General features: G+C 43.8%; 1 protein-coding gene and 1 long non-coding RNA gene across 6 annotated transcripts in view; one reads left to right on the plus strand and one right to left on the minus strand.

Moving 5' to 3' along the window:
- Positions 1–9,756: 9,756 nt before the first annotated feature.
- On the minus strand, positions 9,757–13,729 carry MYOD1 (myogenic differentiation 1). Its single transcript, XM_075755027.1, has 3 exons — positions 12,879–13,729; positions 11,323–11,401; positions 9,757–10,659 (listed from the first exon to the last, which is right to left on the minus strand). The coding sequence occupies exons 1-3, from the start codon at positions 13,425–13,427 to the stop codon at positions 10,403–10,405; spliced, it is 885 nt and encodes a 294-aa protein (XP_075611142.1). The 5' UTR covers positions 13,428–13,729; the 3' UTR covers positions 9,757–10,402.
- Positions 13,288–17,014, plus strand: part of LOC142602092 (uncharacterized) — a 116,725-nt gene continuing 112,998 nt past the window's right edge. The window contains exon 1 of one of the 5 annotated variants that reach the window (XR_012835769.1): positions 13,288–13,417. This is a non-coding gene — a long non-coding RNA (uncharacterized LOC142602092). Of the gene's footprint in view, positions 13,418–13,747; positions 14,204–16,057; positions 16,691–17,014 lie in introns of those variants that run through there. The other 4 variants (XR_012835766.1, XR_012835770.1, XR_012835767.1 and 1 more) reach the window with 4 other exon arrangements.

Here is a 17,014-nt window from a genome sequence, read left to right on the forward strand (position 1 = left end):
AAGCACAGTGATAGGCTTGTTTGTAAGGCACTGCACTTTTAGTCATTGTTTACTGATTCAGTCTGATTCATCTGTGGATTCTGCCAGATTTTGCAGTTGTACTCCTTGCCTCTAGGTATTCCAGAAGTAGAAGGGGTTGGGGAATAACGAGGAAGCAGAGAAAGATCAGTGGCACGGGATGGTCAGAGTTGGCCAACAAGAAATCAGAAGTGGATCTTCCTTCAGGTATGCTCCGTTTGCTCACAAAATTGGACCTTTCTGGGCTTCTAGGATGGATTCCTATCCTACCAGAGAACATAAAATAGCGTGTTTATTGGCTTTCCTATGAAGGGATGAGAGAAAAGGGGTGCTCAGTTCTCCAATCTGTAATAAAGGCCTTCTCTTTATGGAATTTTTCAGACTGTAATCAAAAATAAAATATATTCCTACAGGTTCTTTTTAAATTGTTCTCTATCTTATAGGCGCCCTGCCTGTTAAAAAGGAGAGAAAAAGATTGCATTCTTTGTTATATATTTAGAAGTATTTTAGCTTCTTATTTGCTTTATCATGCCAAACCCCTGAAGAACCATTCACTATATGAAAAGGTCTTAATGCAGAAGTACTACAGTGGTGCTGCACTTCTGTAGCCCAGTTTGACCACTCCATAATCCAAGCAGAGATGTATTCTCAAAAGAACAGTCCACCACAGAAGAAGTGATGTGGGAAGTCAATGAAATTACTGTCAGTTTTCCTGACTGTACGCTTAATCAGCCCTTAGGAGGTGTTTTGCCTGTGGTTTTGCCTATATATCCACAAATACGTATAATTCTGATTGGGGCAAAATCCAGATGTTTTCTAATGGATTCTTCTTCAGCTTTGTTTCCGTGTTATGTTACGTTGGTTGTCTTATTGACTATTTCTTCCCTCCCAAGCTAAGACTGTTTAGGATCTGCAGAATGCCACTTATATTTAGGAGTGCACTTTGAGGTACTTTGGAAGAACAAAATTATGTTTATGCACAAAGATTTGCAGTTTCAGTCACACCTGTTTGAAGGCCCAAGAGATCTGAAGGGGATTTGGTCCAGCTGGAAATCAGGCTAGAGATGGTATATCAAAATATGAATTAAAACTTTCAGAGCTGAAAATCTGAAACTAATTATCTTGGTTAAGAAAAAGTAAATTTTTTCATTCACTCTGGCCAATTAATGTTAGTCTTTGGTCAGCAAGTTGACAAGTACATAAATAGCAATGGGACAAATTAACAGAGGAGCCTTATGCGCATAGACATCTGCTCAGCCAATCAAGGTTCCTAAAGGTTCAGCTGCAAGTCTGGAAACGTGACCACTGGTGTCTAAAATAGAAGATGTGGAAATAGATGTTACTTTAATTTTTTTTTTTTTTTTTAGTCTTTCTACATTGTATGGTTTACTACAAAAACAAACAAAAAAAGGCCACAGGTAATGGTTGTGGTCATGGAGTGCTTGAAGGGCATATGCCTTCACTCACCACAAAGCGAAGACATGTCAAAGATATGTTGCTTTGACTGTAAAACATACATGCAGGAATCACTACATACCTAGCAGCTGTGAGGATTAAGTGATCTGATCAATCTTTTCTGTATCTCTTTTTAATAATAATTATTTCTATTTAAAAGATGGATTAAAGTTTCGTCATCCAAATCTGAGGAACAGCTCTCTTTTTTTTTGCCTTTGATGCACAGCAGAACTCAAAATTCTTATTGCAAAAAGAGGCCAGAGAGCAGACGAGGCAAAATGACAGATTCAGGTAAAACATGAGCAGCCAGCTCAGAACAAGCAAGTTCAGTGCGTGACAATCTTTCTGCTCTTCTCTAGGGACGGGGCAGAACTGTTCAAGAAGGAGCAGATGGAAACGGCTGCCAACAGATCCCTACTGGAAAGAATTCAAGCCACGGTACTTGCTGGAATTTGGGAGTTTGTGATCGCCTGAACTTACTCAATGACAGGTATCTAAGATTTTGAACCAGACAGCTGTCAGTCAGTTCTTAGCTATGAAAACCAGAAGAAAACTCTTGTGGAACAAAAGACATCTACAGGTCATTCTCCGAACAAGCCACCAGAGTTTATTTCTCAGAGAAGTCCTGTGGTGAGAGGAATCTTTAAGCTGTGGTTGCCCATAGTACTAAAGATAAAAGAACATTGCTAATGTATTTTTCGTGAATGTTTCTATCCCATAATTCGTTCATTCCAAATGGTGGTTTCTCTTGATCTTGAGCTAAGATTTAACAGGTGGGGAAAAGATAAATTTAGGAAATTCAGTGATGCAATGCTGATACTTTTATGTCTTCTTGTATATTTTCTAGCATACCATGAAGAGTGCTAAATGGCAAAAGCTAAAGCGTCCTTGGCAAACAAACAAACAAAATAGCACCCTGTGATATTTTTACCTTTGCTTCCCCTCGCCACACACACTGTTTACTCCCACAGAGCTTGAAATATTAACCCAGCATGTTAATTTATTTCTTCCAGAGTTGCCCTGGCCATTGGATTTAACGTCTCTCTTGGAAGTGCTTCAAACCAAATGGCTGGCTTCGTCTCTAGCTTTGTTAATTAGGCACATTACTTTGTTGCTTTTTTCATATCGCTTAATGTAATTGGCATTTGTGAAGCTTTTGAAGGACATGTTTGGGACTACATTTTGTGCAGCTGGCTTTAAACTGCAAGCTGCTTGAAGTGTATAGTTCTGTAGAGGACCGCCTTCAAGAGCGTAGAGCATGTGTGCTCAGCACATACCGTGCTTCCTTTCCAAAAGGAATGAAGTGACCAGTATGACACATGTTCCTCCCTGCATACACTTGTATTTTATGGTGTTATATTTGTAACAGGAGCATTATGTGCCCCGTTTGAAGAACAAGACTCCCTCTACAAGCTGTTGTATAGATCCTTTGCTCTAAGATGGTCTTCATCCTACCCAACTTGAGGCAACTCATAGGGATACCTTGCCACATAGGCACAAAAGCCTGTGGTTTTTCACATAGAAGTGCATCTTCGCAAGCCGTGAATTTGGACTAGCTGCCAGAATTCCAACAGGTAAGGGTGCCAATACTGTGTCAACTGCCAATACGATTGATGAATTTACACTAGGTGGGAATTCAGCTCATTGATTTCAGTTGTCTTGGTGTGAAATGATCCTCTGTACCTGAACTGAGGAAGAGTTAGCTATAAAAGTCTAGGAGAAAAAAAAAAAGTATGCACTAAAGAAATTATGTCTATGTCCTCTTTTCCGTAGAAATGCTGCCCTCCAGTGGTGCAGAAAAAAGGCATACGTGTTGCTTATTGATTGCAATAATGTAGTTTCCACTTACACTGCTGCAAGTAGCAATCAAATCTACCTCTTAGTATCACAGGCACAGGGATTGTCTAGGCTCCAGCCTCAGGAAACCTACAGGTGGCATAAGACCAAGTAGAGACATTCGTAACAAAAAGGTAATGCTTTACCAGTGCAGGCCCACTGACTCTCTTCTGTGAAGAGCCAACTAAAAATGAAAACTCTTTCTCACAAATGGCAGGATCATAATAGTCTGCCCCACAGTGACAGTCAAAACCTCTGACTTCAAACTGAACCACATGTAAGAAAGTGGTCACGAGTCGGACAAACAGGTCTCACAGCACGTTTGTTCCCAAATATGATCGATTGTCACTTGAAAAAAACCAGCCTGGCCCAATAGTCAGACACAGAGTTCTGCACACAGTGGTTATCAGTGAATCATGAGGATCCTTCTGGCCTCACAGAGCATGAATCCCCAAGCCACAGATAAAATACAAGTTCTCCAGGTTTTGTCTTTCAGTCATGGCAGCCAAGTGCATTTGTTTTAGGATTCAGAAGTAAAGCATCAATGTGAAAGAAAGGAATGTTGTATGGCCAAAGTATAAGGTAGATGATCTTTACGTATGTCACCTCTACACTTGCTTACCTTTCCCTTGTGTGGCTTCAAATGTTTTTTCTAAATGTGCAAGGCTGTTTCTCAGCTTGTCTTATTCTACACCTGCATGTTAGATGGGGGTTACCGTGCATGCTGAGATGATTTGCACCCCGCTGAGGGACTTGGCCACCAGAGAATTGCATCGTGGTCCTGCTGTCATTTCCTCTTCCTGTGCGTCTGTCCCACCTGCCTTCTGGTAAGCAACCTGACTCCCCTGGACCATTGCTCACACTACAGGCTGTACTTTGCCTTCAAAAACCTTCCATTTTCTCTCTCCTTTTGTCTTTCTTTTTTACCTAAAACTAAGAAAAATAGAGTGGTACCCCAAAATTTGTGCAGTAATAGAAAAGCCCTTTACTGTTCCTACAGTTTTTCTCTCTGTTTCCATAGAAGGCTCTTGATAGGGAAAAGTTTGGCTTTTCAAACATATTTTTCCTGCTGTTCCTAGTGCATGGGATTCCAGGTGCTGACTGAAGACTGTGGATATTTTTGCTGTTTCCCCACCAACAAATTTTCCATTATGAAAGATGAGAAAACAGAGCATTGAATTCACCAAGAGATGATTTTGGAAAGACATGCAATGTGTGTCTTCTCCAGCAGATGTTGCTGTTGGACCAAAAACCGTCTCAAGGTCAGTTCAGGTGGGCTAGGGAGGGCTGTATTTCAGATTTCAACAGATCCAGGATTTTATCTAGCATCTCCAAATCTGGTCTCTTGGGATTGGGAGACCCCCTTTTACGGCCATGGACTTGCAACTCTAGGTGACTATGCTGAGACAGAGACCTGTGAGTGAATCTGACTCCAAAGCAAAAAACCAATGCCCCAACCACAATCACAACCTCCTTCAATCTTCTGATTTAAGTGAGTTATTCTCCGTCAGAGTTTTTAATACATTTTTTATAAATAGTGGAAAGCTTCACTTCATGTACTGTATTTGCCTCCCTATTGATGAATGAGGGTTATTCATTGAGTCTTGCATAGCACACTTGTTGATGTTGCTAAGATATGTGTAGAAGATAAAAGTTATTGATGAAAAAATTATTGAGAAAGAAAAATGTGAGTTCAATGCCATGCTGACTGTATTATTGGGAAAACCCTGAGGTTTTCTGTTGCCGTGTGGTTACAGGATAGGCCAGTTTTCACTATTAAGCTTACAATGTTAAGGTCTTTATTCAGAAGTGTCTGTGTATGTACAAGGTAGATTTCTGGGTCCACAGTGAAATGTCTGGGTTCCTTCTACTGGCCGAGGTGGCTTTATGCCAGACATGTTCCTAATTCCTTGGTTGGACCTGGGTAGGAAAGGACTATCAGGAATCTCTTCTGTATTACGTTAGGCAGCATTCCCTCCCACATTAGCCCTGAAATCTCAAATATTGAAAGGAGAGCCATTGGTCTCCACTTAATGACATTCCCAGTTGTGCAACAAACCTTTTGAGAAGGGAGCATGCTGCATAGATCAAGGAGAGGAAGTCATGACTGTTCAACAGATTTACTGGAAAACAAGTGATTTGAAAGGCTGAGGGAGGGCGAGCTGGGAAGCATTAGTAAGTAGTGCTTAATGAGGTACTCAGGTATGCCTCACAAGATGATCTCTGGGATGTTTGGCATGTGAGCCTGTTATCTCCATCCCACACTCTCTCACACACACTGAATGCAGATCTTGTTGTCCAAGATTTGCACTGTGACTGTATGAAGACCATTTTACCCGCTGTTAGCGAAGCCAGGATCGCTGTATGCAAGTTATGCAAAATGACCTTCATGCCATCTCCTGCTATCACAGGCTCCGTGTCAGCCACACATTTTGGAAATGTTGTAGACTTTCAGCATTATTATGGGGATAGTTTCTTGTTTTTATTTTGAAGATCAGGTGAGCAGTAAAGCCTGACACCTTGTTCAGTGCGGTTGTGCTCAGGGGATCGGCATATCTGAAGGGGTTGTGATAGAAATGGGTCAGTGAGCAGAGAACAAGCAAAGGGGCATGGCAGGGAGTTTATGTCGTGGCTTTGCACCACTACGTGAACACTATCTCAGGCAGTATTATGTGCAGTAGCTTGAAACTATTCTGACTGAAGTTGGAAGCTTTGCCACTGATTTCAAGGAACAAATTAAAAATTTTTAAATGAAAGGGAAATATTAATTTCTTCTCATTAGCATTCAGGTGGTACGAGGTACAAATGTTTGCTTGTCTCTTCACTTTTGGATGTATTTCTTCTGAAGATGATAATATCATTTTTATAAATAAAATGAGCAGGTTTTGCTTCCTGCACAATTTGACCCTTTCAAATAACTCTGCAAGAGTCAAGCCGTAAAATGAAAACTGTTTTTCCTTTCACATTCAGTGGGGTTTTGTAAGGTCTTTATCTTGTGTTTAAAATGACACATCATTTTAGAAGAGCAACATCTGGTGCAAAGCAACTGCCAACTTAATATATCTTTAATATTTTTGCATACAAATGATAAAATATTTTAAAAAGAAAAAACATACCAGGAATACTTCATGTATTTCTTTTACCTAAAATTGAATTTTCAGTATGTGAAAAATTTCTGTAGAGCTTCAATGATAATGTGGGAAATGGTGTATAACGTTGTTATTTTTGAAAGCCAGCAGCTTTATTGCACGTTTTTGTTGTGAAATATTGAAAGTAGAAGAAGAATCCTCTTCATTCATATTTGCAAATGACCTGATGAAATTTAAAATCAAAGCACTTAGAATATATAAGTGAGGTATAAATTTATTCCTCTTCACTTTTTCCAGAGCAATAGTTTGAATCAGACAAACCAATAATACTGGTTTTTGTCATGCAGCCTTAGCAGGGCTTTCTCAAGTTACCAAATCAAACTAAACATTCCTAAGATACACACTTATCTTTATGTTCAAAGACAGCTACTTTCCTTCAATTATTTGTAGCAGTATGACTTTCCCTTTGGTGGTAGCGTTCCATAGGAAACATTGGACAATTCTAGCATCTTTAGTGAGAAGCTCCAAACCCACGTTCAGGCAGGCTCTGTACTGTCCGCTCGGGGAAAGGAGCAGCCTGGCTTGCAGTCACCCCCAGTATCTCCCAGGCTCTGCAAGTCAGTGCAATCTGCAGGATTCAGAATTTTTTTAAATCAGACGGTATTTCTTTAGGTGCCCCAAGCTGCAGAATATTGAACCAGAACCGATGATTTCAGGCTATTGGTGTGTATTTGTAGCCCGTGCTGGAGAGTTTCTGTAGACCAAGCTAGACTGCAGTTTGTCTTGTCAGATCAGCCCTAAATGCCTAAATACACCTTCAGGAGCCCAATTTAAGAACCAAAGTTTGTAAATGTTGGATCAGTCTTGTAGCTGTTCCCCAGCTCTGCTTATGTTCCCTGCCACTGTTGGAACTAAACTAAAGCTCTGAATCCAAATATTTCCAGCTTTGAAATGTGTGCACATAGACTGGGATATACTTCTGTCAGTAACATGCCATCTTCTTGATGCATAGGGGAATAGAGTAACTTCAGGCATTTGTTTTAAATATATTTACCTTAGGAAAAAACAGGCAGAAATTGCACAGGGAGCACATTTTCCTTATTTAAGTTCAAAAATAAATATAGCTGTAACCTAAATGTGTATTTATCAGCACTGATGCCCTTTGGCCTTAGTCCAGTGGGCTGTTCTCTCTGACATCAATGGGCAAAAGATGGGCTCTGCGTATGAAATCTGTGAATGTTTTTTTCTTCTTCATCCATCCATCTATTTTGGGATGTGCTAAATGCTTGTTCTCTGTTGTAACATTAACATCAGTATGTGGAAACTTGGGTTGCTAAAATAAATCAGTGAAATGCAATATACATGACTTCACATAGAACTGCATGTACATTGTTGGACATAAGTGCCCCGTGTCACTGTGCCATGCCAGCTTTACAGCCAGGTAAAACCTATTGTGTCCTGCAGAAGTGCAGTGCTGTAGTGAAGCAGGCATGAACTTTGTGCTGCCAGTATGTATAGAGTCTCTGTAGTTCCTCAACTGGCAAAATATTTCTTAGTTCCCATTTACATGACAGCAAAATTAATACTTCTACCAGCCTCAGAGTACAGGGATGGCAAGGTCTACAGTATCTCACAAAAGCATCTTTTGATCTTTTGCATTGTGGGCCTGATGGAGTGTTTGCTGGAGGCAATGAAAAGTTTATTGTTGATGTGCGAGGCATTGATTTGTGAGGCTCTTACTGTCTCTCTTTAGTTTTAGTAAGTTAGTGATACAGGCTTCAAACTAACCTGGGGCATTTTTCTGACCTTAGTAGAAACCCTCCTGATTCATGTGAGTATGAATTAGCACATTCTCAAGTGCTAATTTGATCAGTTCATTTAATTTTAATTTTTTTAAAGTTCATTTAATTTTTATTTTTAATGGAAAGCTCAACATTTATGGGCTGGCCTGTTTTCTGCCCACAGTGAAATCAGTGGGAGACCTTTACAAAATTGTACTTTGATGAAGGTGTTGAGGGGCCAGTCCTGCCTCCGAGTCCCCTCCAATCTGTGGGAGCCTGGCCTGCTCCGCAGAGCGGTCCTGTACCTCGATGCCGATTTATCATCCACCATGGTCACAAGCGGATGGATGAGGAAGGAATCCCTGTGGCTGTTACCTCCCTGGCCCTCTGGTTTCGGATAAGACAGCAAGCTCAGAGCAGCCTCTGCCTCAGGAAGGAGAAGCAAGTGTATCGCTCTGCTCCACACAAGGCTGCTCGCTCCTTTCCATGGAGCATTGATCTTCACAGCCCCCATGACTAAAGGAGTGGGAGACATTCCCATGGAATTAGCTGTTCCATCTTTCTTTTACCTCTTAAGCAGGAAAGAGCTGCACAAATTCCCTCTTTAATAGTCATCCAAGAGAGAATACAATGACTGATCTGTCATCAAAGTATTTCGAGCTGATGACGATATCTGGGTGCCTTTTAGGGGTGGGTTGGTTTTATTGTGATGTTTAAACAAAATCCCTAAATCACAGGGATATGACAAGAAATGGGTTGTTTCACATTGGCTGTAGCTGCTGGTTATTCTTGTCCAAATGTACAGCAGTGCCCTGATGGTTACTTACCAATGACGGCCTGCTCAGGGCTTAACACTTTTCAGTTTCATGGCAAGCTTGCAAGGTTACACGTATATACTGAATGAAACATAGCCCACTGGTTATTTTTAGAGAGGCTCTAAACAAGAAGTAAATCCGTGGAGTAGTGCTGCCAGAGATGCGTAAAGTTCAAGCCCAAATTAAAACTGCCTATCTTTGGCCTAAATTCCAACCTGAACTTGAGGAAAACTGTAATCTCTACCTTTAACTTTATGACAAAAAATCCATTGCAATTATTTTCTAACACCTGAGAATATATGAACATGGTACAAACACTTGAAAATTAGAACTTGAATGAAAAAAATCTGTTCAAGAATGTAGTACCCAGTCTTGCAAGATAATGTTGAATGACTTTAAGTTATGGTAGCATTGGAATTTGAAGTCTAGTTTATTGTGATTCCTAGTTCTAACACATCTTTGTAAGAGCAAGTCCTATAATGTAATTGTAAACTTTGGGGAGAGGAAGAGAAACATGCTTATTTACCTTACAGATCTCTTCAATGTGCAAGACTTAGTTTAAAAATCACCAAGATACAATATGAAGGAAGTAGACCCCTTTTCAGCAATATATTTATGCAAAGTAGTTGAAAATAGTGCAACTGAAGCATGTTCTTGATTTCTTTGCTGAATCAGAGCCTGTATCTTCTTCCTGCCAAGACAGCGATCTTAATACCACTCCTAAATGCACTAGTAATTCTAGAAGCCCTAATGAAAGTCAAGATAACGCCACAGATTTTATAAATAAGGGTCTTTATTTAGAATACTGTTGAAAACATTCTTGGCAACCACATCATATAAATATATAAAGTTTGACACAACAAACCAAGCAATATTAAATATTTTTTTAAATTTCCCCCTTTTTGGTTTTTTTTTTTAATTTTTGCTCTTCTTTTTTTCTTTCTTTTTTTCCCTTTTTTCTCTCTCTTTTTTTTTTTTTTTTTGCAAAGCAACTCTTATTTACAGTTATACAAAAAAAGTTTTATAAAAAATGGTCCACAACCTTATTTTGGCCAGAACAGGAGTAATAGGAAGGATCTGTCATGCCACTACTGTTGTAGATTTCTGTTCTCCTCCACATTCAATAGCCAGGTCTCCTATTCCCCAAAGCCCAGATTAAACATCGGCCATTTCATGGTATACAATTTTATCTCTAGACATATTAAATAACTTTAGTTTAACAACCAATAAATAATTAGGTTTAATTTGAAGTAATACAGGCTTGAAAAGTTATATATTTGAAGGAATTTTGAGTGATATTTTAAAACTGGGACAAGTCTTAAGAATTCTTTTCAGTCTTAGAAGGCAGGTCTTGGAGCATGGCTGAATGGAGCAATTTGTTTTCAGTACAGTCCAGCTGGACCTGTCTTTATAGTACTTGGTAGATAGGGTTGCTGCTGCTGCTGCTGTTATCCTGGGGAAGTGGGGTGCAGTTAGTGGGGGAAGGAATTTGGGCTCCGCTATCACTCAGATGCGCTCCTTCTGGGGGAGAACAGGGACTCCCTTCAGCAACAGTTTCCACTGGAGGCAGTATAGGACATGTGGAGTTATCTGTGGAAATCCTCTCTACAATGCTTGAGAGGCAATCGAGGCTGGAAACAACAGAACTCTTCCCATGCTTTGGATCTAGAAAACAGACAAAAAGGTGCTCAGTTTATCCAATGGGCACTTAACGTCAGTAGGGTGTAGTTCTTTGCTAAAACCCCAGCAAGTGGAGGAAATGAATATTGGTGAAGGACGCCAATTATCAGCGTCCTAGAAGAAAAAACTAGCATCCTAGAAGAAAAAACTTCTAGTCCAGTTTTTTCGCTGGACTAGAAAACAGCGATTGTAATTGCAAAATGAGAGAGAGACCCAACCAAAGTATGCTGCTTCTGGGGCAGGGTGGATCAAGGGCTTCACCTCAGTCCATAGAAAGGGAAGGGAAGATTTGAAATCAGTCAGCAATTTCTCCAGTTTGCATCAATGATAGATAAAGTTAGAAGAGTCTTCATGCAAAACATGGCTAAACACTGAAAATTAGTTGCAGGGAGGAATATATTTTTATCCAGATGTTGTATTTGCAAAATAGGAAATGCAGCTATAAACATTTTCCTGTATTTGCAAATATATCTAGAGGAAATCCAGTGCTTCTACTAGCATCAACAGCTCGCTGGCTGAAAAGGCAGGTTACTCTTTCAGCCCAGCTGGGGTCAGCTAAACACCTGGAGACAGAGAAGGCACGGGGAAGTTTGCTGATTGACTGCCTCTGTCTCCATGTTTCACACAGCCGTTACGGCACATACTCACCATTTGGTGATTCTGTGTAGTAGCTACTGTCATAGCTGTTTCTTCTGCGAGAGCTGCAAGGAGGCCCGCTGTACTCCATCTGGAAGGGAGAGCAAACTGAGTGAGGTCACTGGTTGGGGACAACATTTCCTGAAATCCCAGTAACCATCCGATTTCATCTTTCAGTCCCTAGTCTGTGCCGTCATTCCAGACCTGGCTGAAATGCTATCAAGTTGTAGTTTCTTTGAATGAGGCAGAACTTAACTTGGCTAGAAGGGGAGTCACCCCAGAATGTTTTATGTGGCACAGCTGTTCCAAAGGAAAATTACCACTGTTGTTGCATCAAATGCTGTAGCTTTACAAATGAGATGAAGTTTTCCAGCATTCTGATCAAATACTGCCCTACACATATCTTCAATTTACAACAGGGAGACCAAAAGAGGAATGAGTCTTTTTTTGATTTAATTTTGGAGGTTTTTCCAAACATGAGTTCCTCTTAAAAAGCCTCTATCTACCTTTGTTCCTTTTTGTTTCCTTTAGTTTCTTTTCCCATTTCCTTTTTTTTTTTTTTTTTTACAGAAAAAGCCCCAAAACATTGACCAATATATTTGTTTCCAAAACTTTAATCCACAATGAAATTACTCATTCTGACAAAAGAAAAAGGCTGTATTTTGGGGAGGGATCATTTGTGTAAATCTTCTCTCCAATCTGCCATCTATTTTATATTTGCAGATTTTCAACTCAGTAATGATTATCTCTACCAGAGCACAGAAAAAAATCTCAGGTCTGAAAGTGCTGTCGATATCCCGTCCCAGACAGCTCTCCTGCACTCGTTACCACGTCTCACCACCCCAGAGTCAGACCAGAGTCCCAGTGAAAAGAGAAGGCAATGAGACACCGTCTCTGGCACCCACCCTTCTCCACTCCCCATAACGCACAAACAGGACTGAAAGCCTGGGGTCTCCTTCCTATTGCTGGTAGATATCTACAGAGGGGATGAAGTGAGAGGAGAAATGGAGAACCTTTTTCTTCAGAGTCAAGAAAAACAACTGTTGTTTAGACGATCCTCCTGTTACCGTGACGAATGGCAGAAAACAAACCTCTGACTCTTACCAGTTCCCCTGTAACTACCATGACCAAGGGAGACCTTACTCTCGGCTGTTCTTAGAGGATTCAAAGGTAATGACACAGCAGAAGATGGAAGCAGAGATGCCCCAGGAGCTAAGAGACCACAGGCAGGGCTCAGACCTCACCATGCCCGTAGGCAGCTTCCCAAAGTGCTCCCCCAGCAGCTCTTCCCTGGCACCCCCAGGACACAGGGGAACCCGCCTAACTTCTCATCCCAGGGAAAAAAGTACGTAGGAGATTTTTCTTCTTTCCCACAGATGGTGGCATGCGGGGACCCCACCTCCCTTTGCTGCTGGAGCTCAAGGCAAAAGGACTCTCTCTTCTGACTGGGGAGGTGCGGAAGGCAGCTGCTATAGGAAAGGCAGGAGGAGGTGACTCGCCCTGCACGGGTTTGGACCAACAGTGTCCGGGGCACCTCGGTGGCAGGGTGTCCTCCCTGGGGCACTCACCATGCCGTCAGAGCAGTTGGAGCGGGGGCTGGAGGCATCCGATTCCCCACTGTAGTGCTCCAGCACCGGGTAATAAGCGTCCTCCTGCTCCCGCAGCAGCGCCTGCAGGCTCTCGATGTAGCGGATGGCGTTGCGCAGGATCTCCACCTTGGGCAGGCGCTGGTTGGGGTTGGTGGAGGTGCAGCGCTTGAGGGTCTCAAAGGCTTCATTGACCTTGCTGAGCCGCCGCCGCTCCCTCATGGTGGCAGCCTTACGGCGGTCGGCATTGGTGGTCTTCCTCTTGCAAGCCTTGCAGGCCCACAGCAGGCAGCGGCCAGCCTGGTGGTGCCCACTGGGCGCCCGGACGTGCTCCTCCTCATGTGGGTGCCCGTGGTGGTGCGGGTGCTCCTCGGGCTTCAGCAGGCCCCCGACATGCACCAGCCGGGGGTCCAGGTCCTCGAAGAAGTGCATGTCCGACGTGTTGAAGCACGGGTCATCGTAGAAGTCATCAGCAGCTGTGAAGGAGCAGAGGGAGCCCTCCGTCATCTCCATGGGGCCCAGTAAGTCCATGGGGGCGGCAGAGGAGACAGTGGCTGGGCCAGAGGGGGGTGAGTGCAGGGATCAGAAGAGAGGGGGCTTCGATCGGGCTGTTCAGCAGCAGCCACTGGCCAGGCGGGTGTGCGGAGCAGAAGTCCTCACACCCTCTCCCAGGCGAGGCCACCAGCGCTGACTGCAGCCGCTGCCGACCCCCTCCCCAGCCGTGCCGGTCGGGGAGCGCCACTCGAGACCGTATTTATGCCGGAGCCCCTCCGGCGCGGCGGGTCGGGATGGGGCGGGGCGCGGTGGGGCGGGGGCCGCGGCCACCGGAGCGGGGGGGGGGGGGCAGCGGTGTGCTGTGTTCCGCGGGCGCGGGGCGCCGTCGGGTCGATCGGGGTCTTGCAGAGCTAACGCCAGCCGCTGCCAGCGCTCGGCTGCACGGTTGTCTTTTTTTTTTTTTTCCTTTTTTTTTTTTTTCCCCTCTCGCTTTAAGCAGCCCGCCCTGCCCAGCCAGTCAGGGAAAGCAAGGCTGTCCGAAGGTGCCGGCAGCCGCCGACCGCCTGCCCCGGGAGACAGCGGTGCTCCCCGCTTCTCCCGCACGCCCCGGCGGGGCCGCGCTCTCGTGCCCGGTGGCGCGAGGCGTTTTGCAGCGCGTTTCCCTGCGGGTCCCGGTTGGTGGTCGGCGGCGGTGCACGCTTCGCGGCAGGGCAGCGGCAGCTGCTCCGCTGGTTTCTCCCAGGGAAGAAACCCCTAGCCCCGGGACGGGTTTCTCCGTGCCGGCCGCGGCTGTGCGGCTCTGCAGCCACAGGGTAACTACTACGGGGGCGTTCGTGAGGGCGGACGGTGCAGGCGGCACCTCGGCGCAGGGCCCGGGGACGCCGCGGAGAACTGGGGCCGTGTCCACCCCGCGGGGGCCGCGGGTGCGAGGGGAGAGGCAGGACGGAAAGGGTCGTGGCCGAGGGGAACCGGCGGGGCGGCCGCGCTCAAAATGGCGGCCGCCGGGTGGCGCTGCGCACGGCGGGAGCCGGCGGCGTGACATGGCCGCCTGTAGGGGGGGGTAGTGGCCCCTAGTTCCCTCCGTCACCTCAGCGCCGTGAGCGGGGGCTGCGGGCTGGACAGGTGCTAGTGGCACGGCCCTCGCAGGAGGGCGAGGGACCGCCGGGTCTCCGGAGGTGAGGGAGGGAGCGGGTCCGTCCAGGAGAGCCGTTACTCTGGGGCCGAGGCTCTCTTCTCTCACCTGGGGAAAAAGATTTCCTAGCAGAAAAAGCAGCTGTGACTGGGGCCCGTTGAAGTGTGTTGGCCTTTTGCTCAGGAATCAGGGTGTCCCAGGTACAGTTCAGAGATACCTACCGAAGATGGTAAATGTTCAGCAACATTCAAGTGCAGTTATTGAAACTATTTTACCTCAGAACAAAAAGAAGTTGTGTGGGAGGTTGAGGTCTGGAGTGGCTGAGACACCCAGCTAGTGCCTGAGCAAGTTGTAACCACATTTGTCACAAGAAGTATTTGATTCCTCCAATAAAGCATTGCAATAATGGTGTAGTAATGACGTACCAGAGGGGAGCTGAGGCCTGAGTTACATTTAGCTGTCGCTTCAGCAAATGGGGTTTTTTGTGTGAGCTATGATGTATAAATTTGCATTTTGGGTTCCTCTTTCAACTCAAGCCTCTGTTTACCTTTATTCTGAAATCTTTGAAGAGATTGACTTCACCTTGTGAAATAGCATTTTGCTACACATGTATTTGCACTACAAATGAATTGATTGTGCAATAAGAATTTGTTATTTCAGGTAACAAGCAATGGCAAAGTTTGGCCCTAGGAGAAATGGAGTGGATTTTGGTAACGTCTCTCAAGGGTGCAAGAGTTTTTATTCTGGTTTTGGAACATCATTTGAGATGAGAAATTTGGTTCTTTTTTTCCGATATGGAAGCACTTCAGCAATTCAACTTTGTGATTTCATTGACTTCATGATTAAAATAGTTATGGGTATTTTTAATCTACTATGAGCTAAAATTAATCTCTATTCTGCAGTTATAAATGTTGGTGAAATTTCAACTTGTTCAAAATCAAAGGCAAAGTTCTGTCTTCAGTGGGGCAAAGGACTGACTGAGAGAATCTGAAAAGGTAAAAAAACATCCATCAATGGTCCAGTCCCTGTGCCTATAACTTCTCAGAGGGGCTATCATGATGGTGGCTTCTTTTCTTGTAATATGATTTGTTTTTTGCAGGAATTCCTAATCTGCAGTCCCCACTTTCTACTTACTTAAGTGTCTTTGAGTACAGACAAAGATAAGAACTATTACTCACGTTCTGTCATTATCCCCAAAAGATAATTTTTTTATTTAAAGAAAAGAGTATATGTTTTGGACTCTGTACAAGTTTGCTCTTTCACCATATCCAATGCTGAAAAGCGATATGTCCCAAGGAGATCAGCTATTGACCACCTTTACACATTTAGAAGTGTATCTCCCAGCTGTTTCTGAGAGGCAGAGTAGCAAACTTGTGGAAACACTTCACTGTTATTACAGAGGTTCTTTGATCCAGAAGGAATGAACAGAGTATTTCTTTTTATTTTTAATTTTTATTGAACTGTTTAAAAAGTAAAAATTTGTATTCAAAATAGTGCTGGCTATACAGTAATGCATAGTAAGTGTAAATGAGAAATAGTTGTGTGCTGTCACAACTGAACATGTAAATTGGGATATCAAGGCTTGGTGCTGGCTGTGTGACCCACTCAAGACACTTAAACTCTCTCCAGATCACTGGTTTCATTTATGAAAAAGGTAACTTTACCTAATATTTAGCCAGTGATGATGTAGTGTATTCTGCCACTGTGTGTTTCTAGGTTATAGTTGACCCCAGGAAAAGGCACTCTGGGATGTGCGTGCATAGTGGTTACCTTGGGCAAAGTGGTAACAAATGGTGGGACTTGGAAAAGCAATACAAGGAGACTGCCAGTAATTGCCCATGAATGAGCTTAAGTCCGTGAATGCACCTAAGTGAAAGTCAGAACGCCATGACCAGATGGTGAATTCTGCTCGGAGTGATCTTCCAGTGAAGGTGCCCTTGAGGACTCCTTCCCTGCTGCTGCCACCAGAACTAATGTTCACTTTCCAGCATTATTCCCAAAGATGGGTTTGTCCAGAAGGATGCTGCCTTTTACAGTGGGACCTGAAAAAAAGTCCTTGCAAAGAACAAATCCTGAAGTACTCCTTTCAATTGTGGCCACGCAAATTGAGAAGATGAAGGACAGCATGATCTCCACCTAGAGACTTTAAGTGAATTCCTCAGAGTAGGTGGCAGCAAGGGCCCTTTCCATGCAACCATCGGTAGTGCTTATGGCGAGCATTTAGAAGTATGCCATTGTTAATACCTGTTTGGAAGCTTCTATGGCTGTAACTCATAATTTCAGTAAAGATTAGGGCTCTCCAGAGCTTCCACTTTGGATGCTGTATTTAGGGTAGTGGTGCTGCTGTAGCTATTCTGAGTTGCCCTAGATTGTGTGTTTGGATGGTTTGGGCATTGCTTTGGAAGTACAGATGCAGAGTGCGTGTATGAATAACCATTCAGCAGAGGAAGAGAATTTGTGAAGTTTCCGTAGGTGTTGTTGCCCTTATACC

This window comes from Balearica regulorum, chromosome 5 (genome assembly GCF_011004875.1).
Source record: "Balearica regulorum gibbericeps isolate bBalReg1 chromosome 5, bBalReg1.pri, whole genome shotgun sequence".
Lineage (NCBI taxonomy): Eukaryota > Metazoa > Chordata > Aves > Gruiformes > Gruidae > Balearica > Balearica regulorum.

What these genes read in the sequence shown, in the direction of transcription:
- MYOD1 (XM_075755027.1), bottom strand. Translation starts at nt 13,427, where the DNA reads ATGGACTTACTGGGCCCCATGGAGATGACGGAGGGCTCCCTCTGCTCC. An exon ending in CCAACTGCTCTGACGGCATG is followed by an intron (nt 11,402 to 12,878) that starts GTGAGTGCCCCA and finishes TCTCCCTTCCAG; the next exon opens with ATGGAGTACAGCGGGCCTCC. An exon ending in CTACACAGAATCACCAAATG is followed by an intron (nt 10,660 to 11,322) that starts GTGAGTATGTGC and finishes TCTGTTTTCTAG; the next exon opens with ATCCAAAGCATGGGAAGAGT.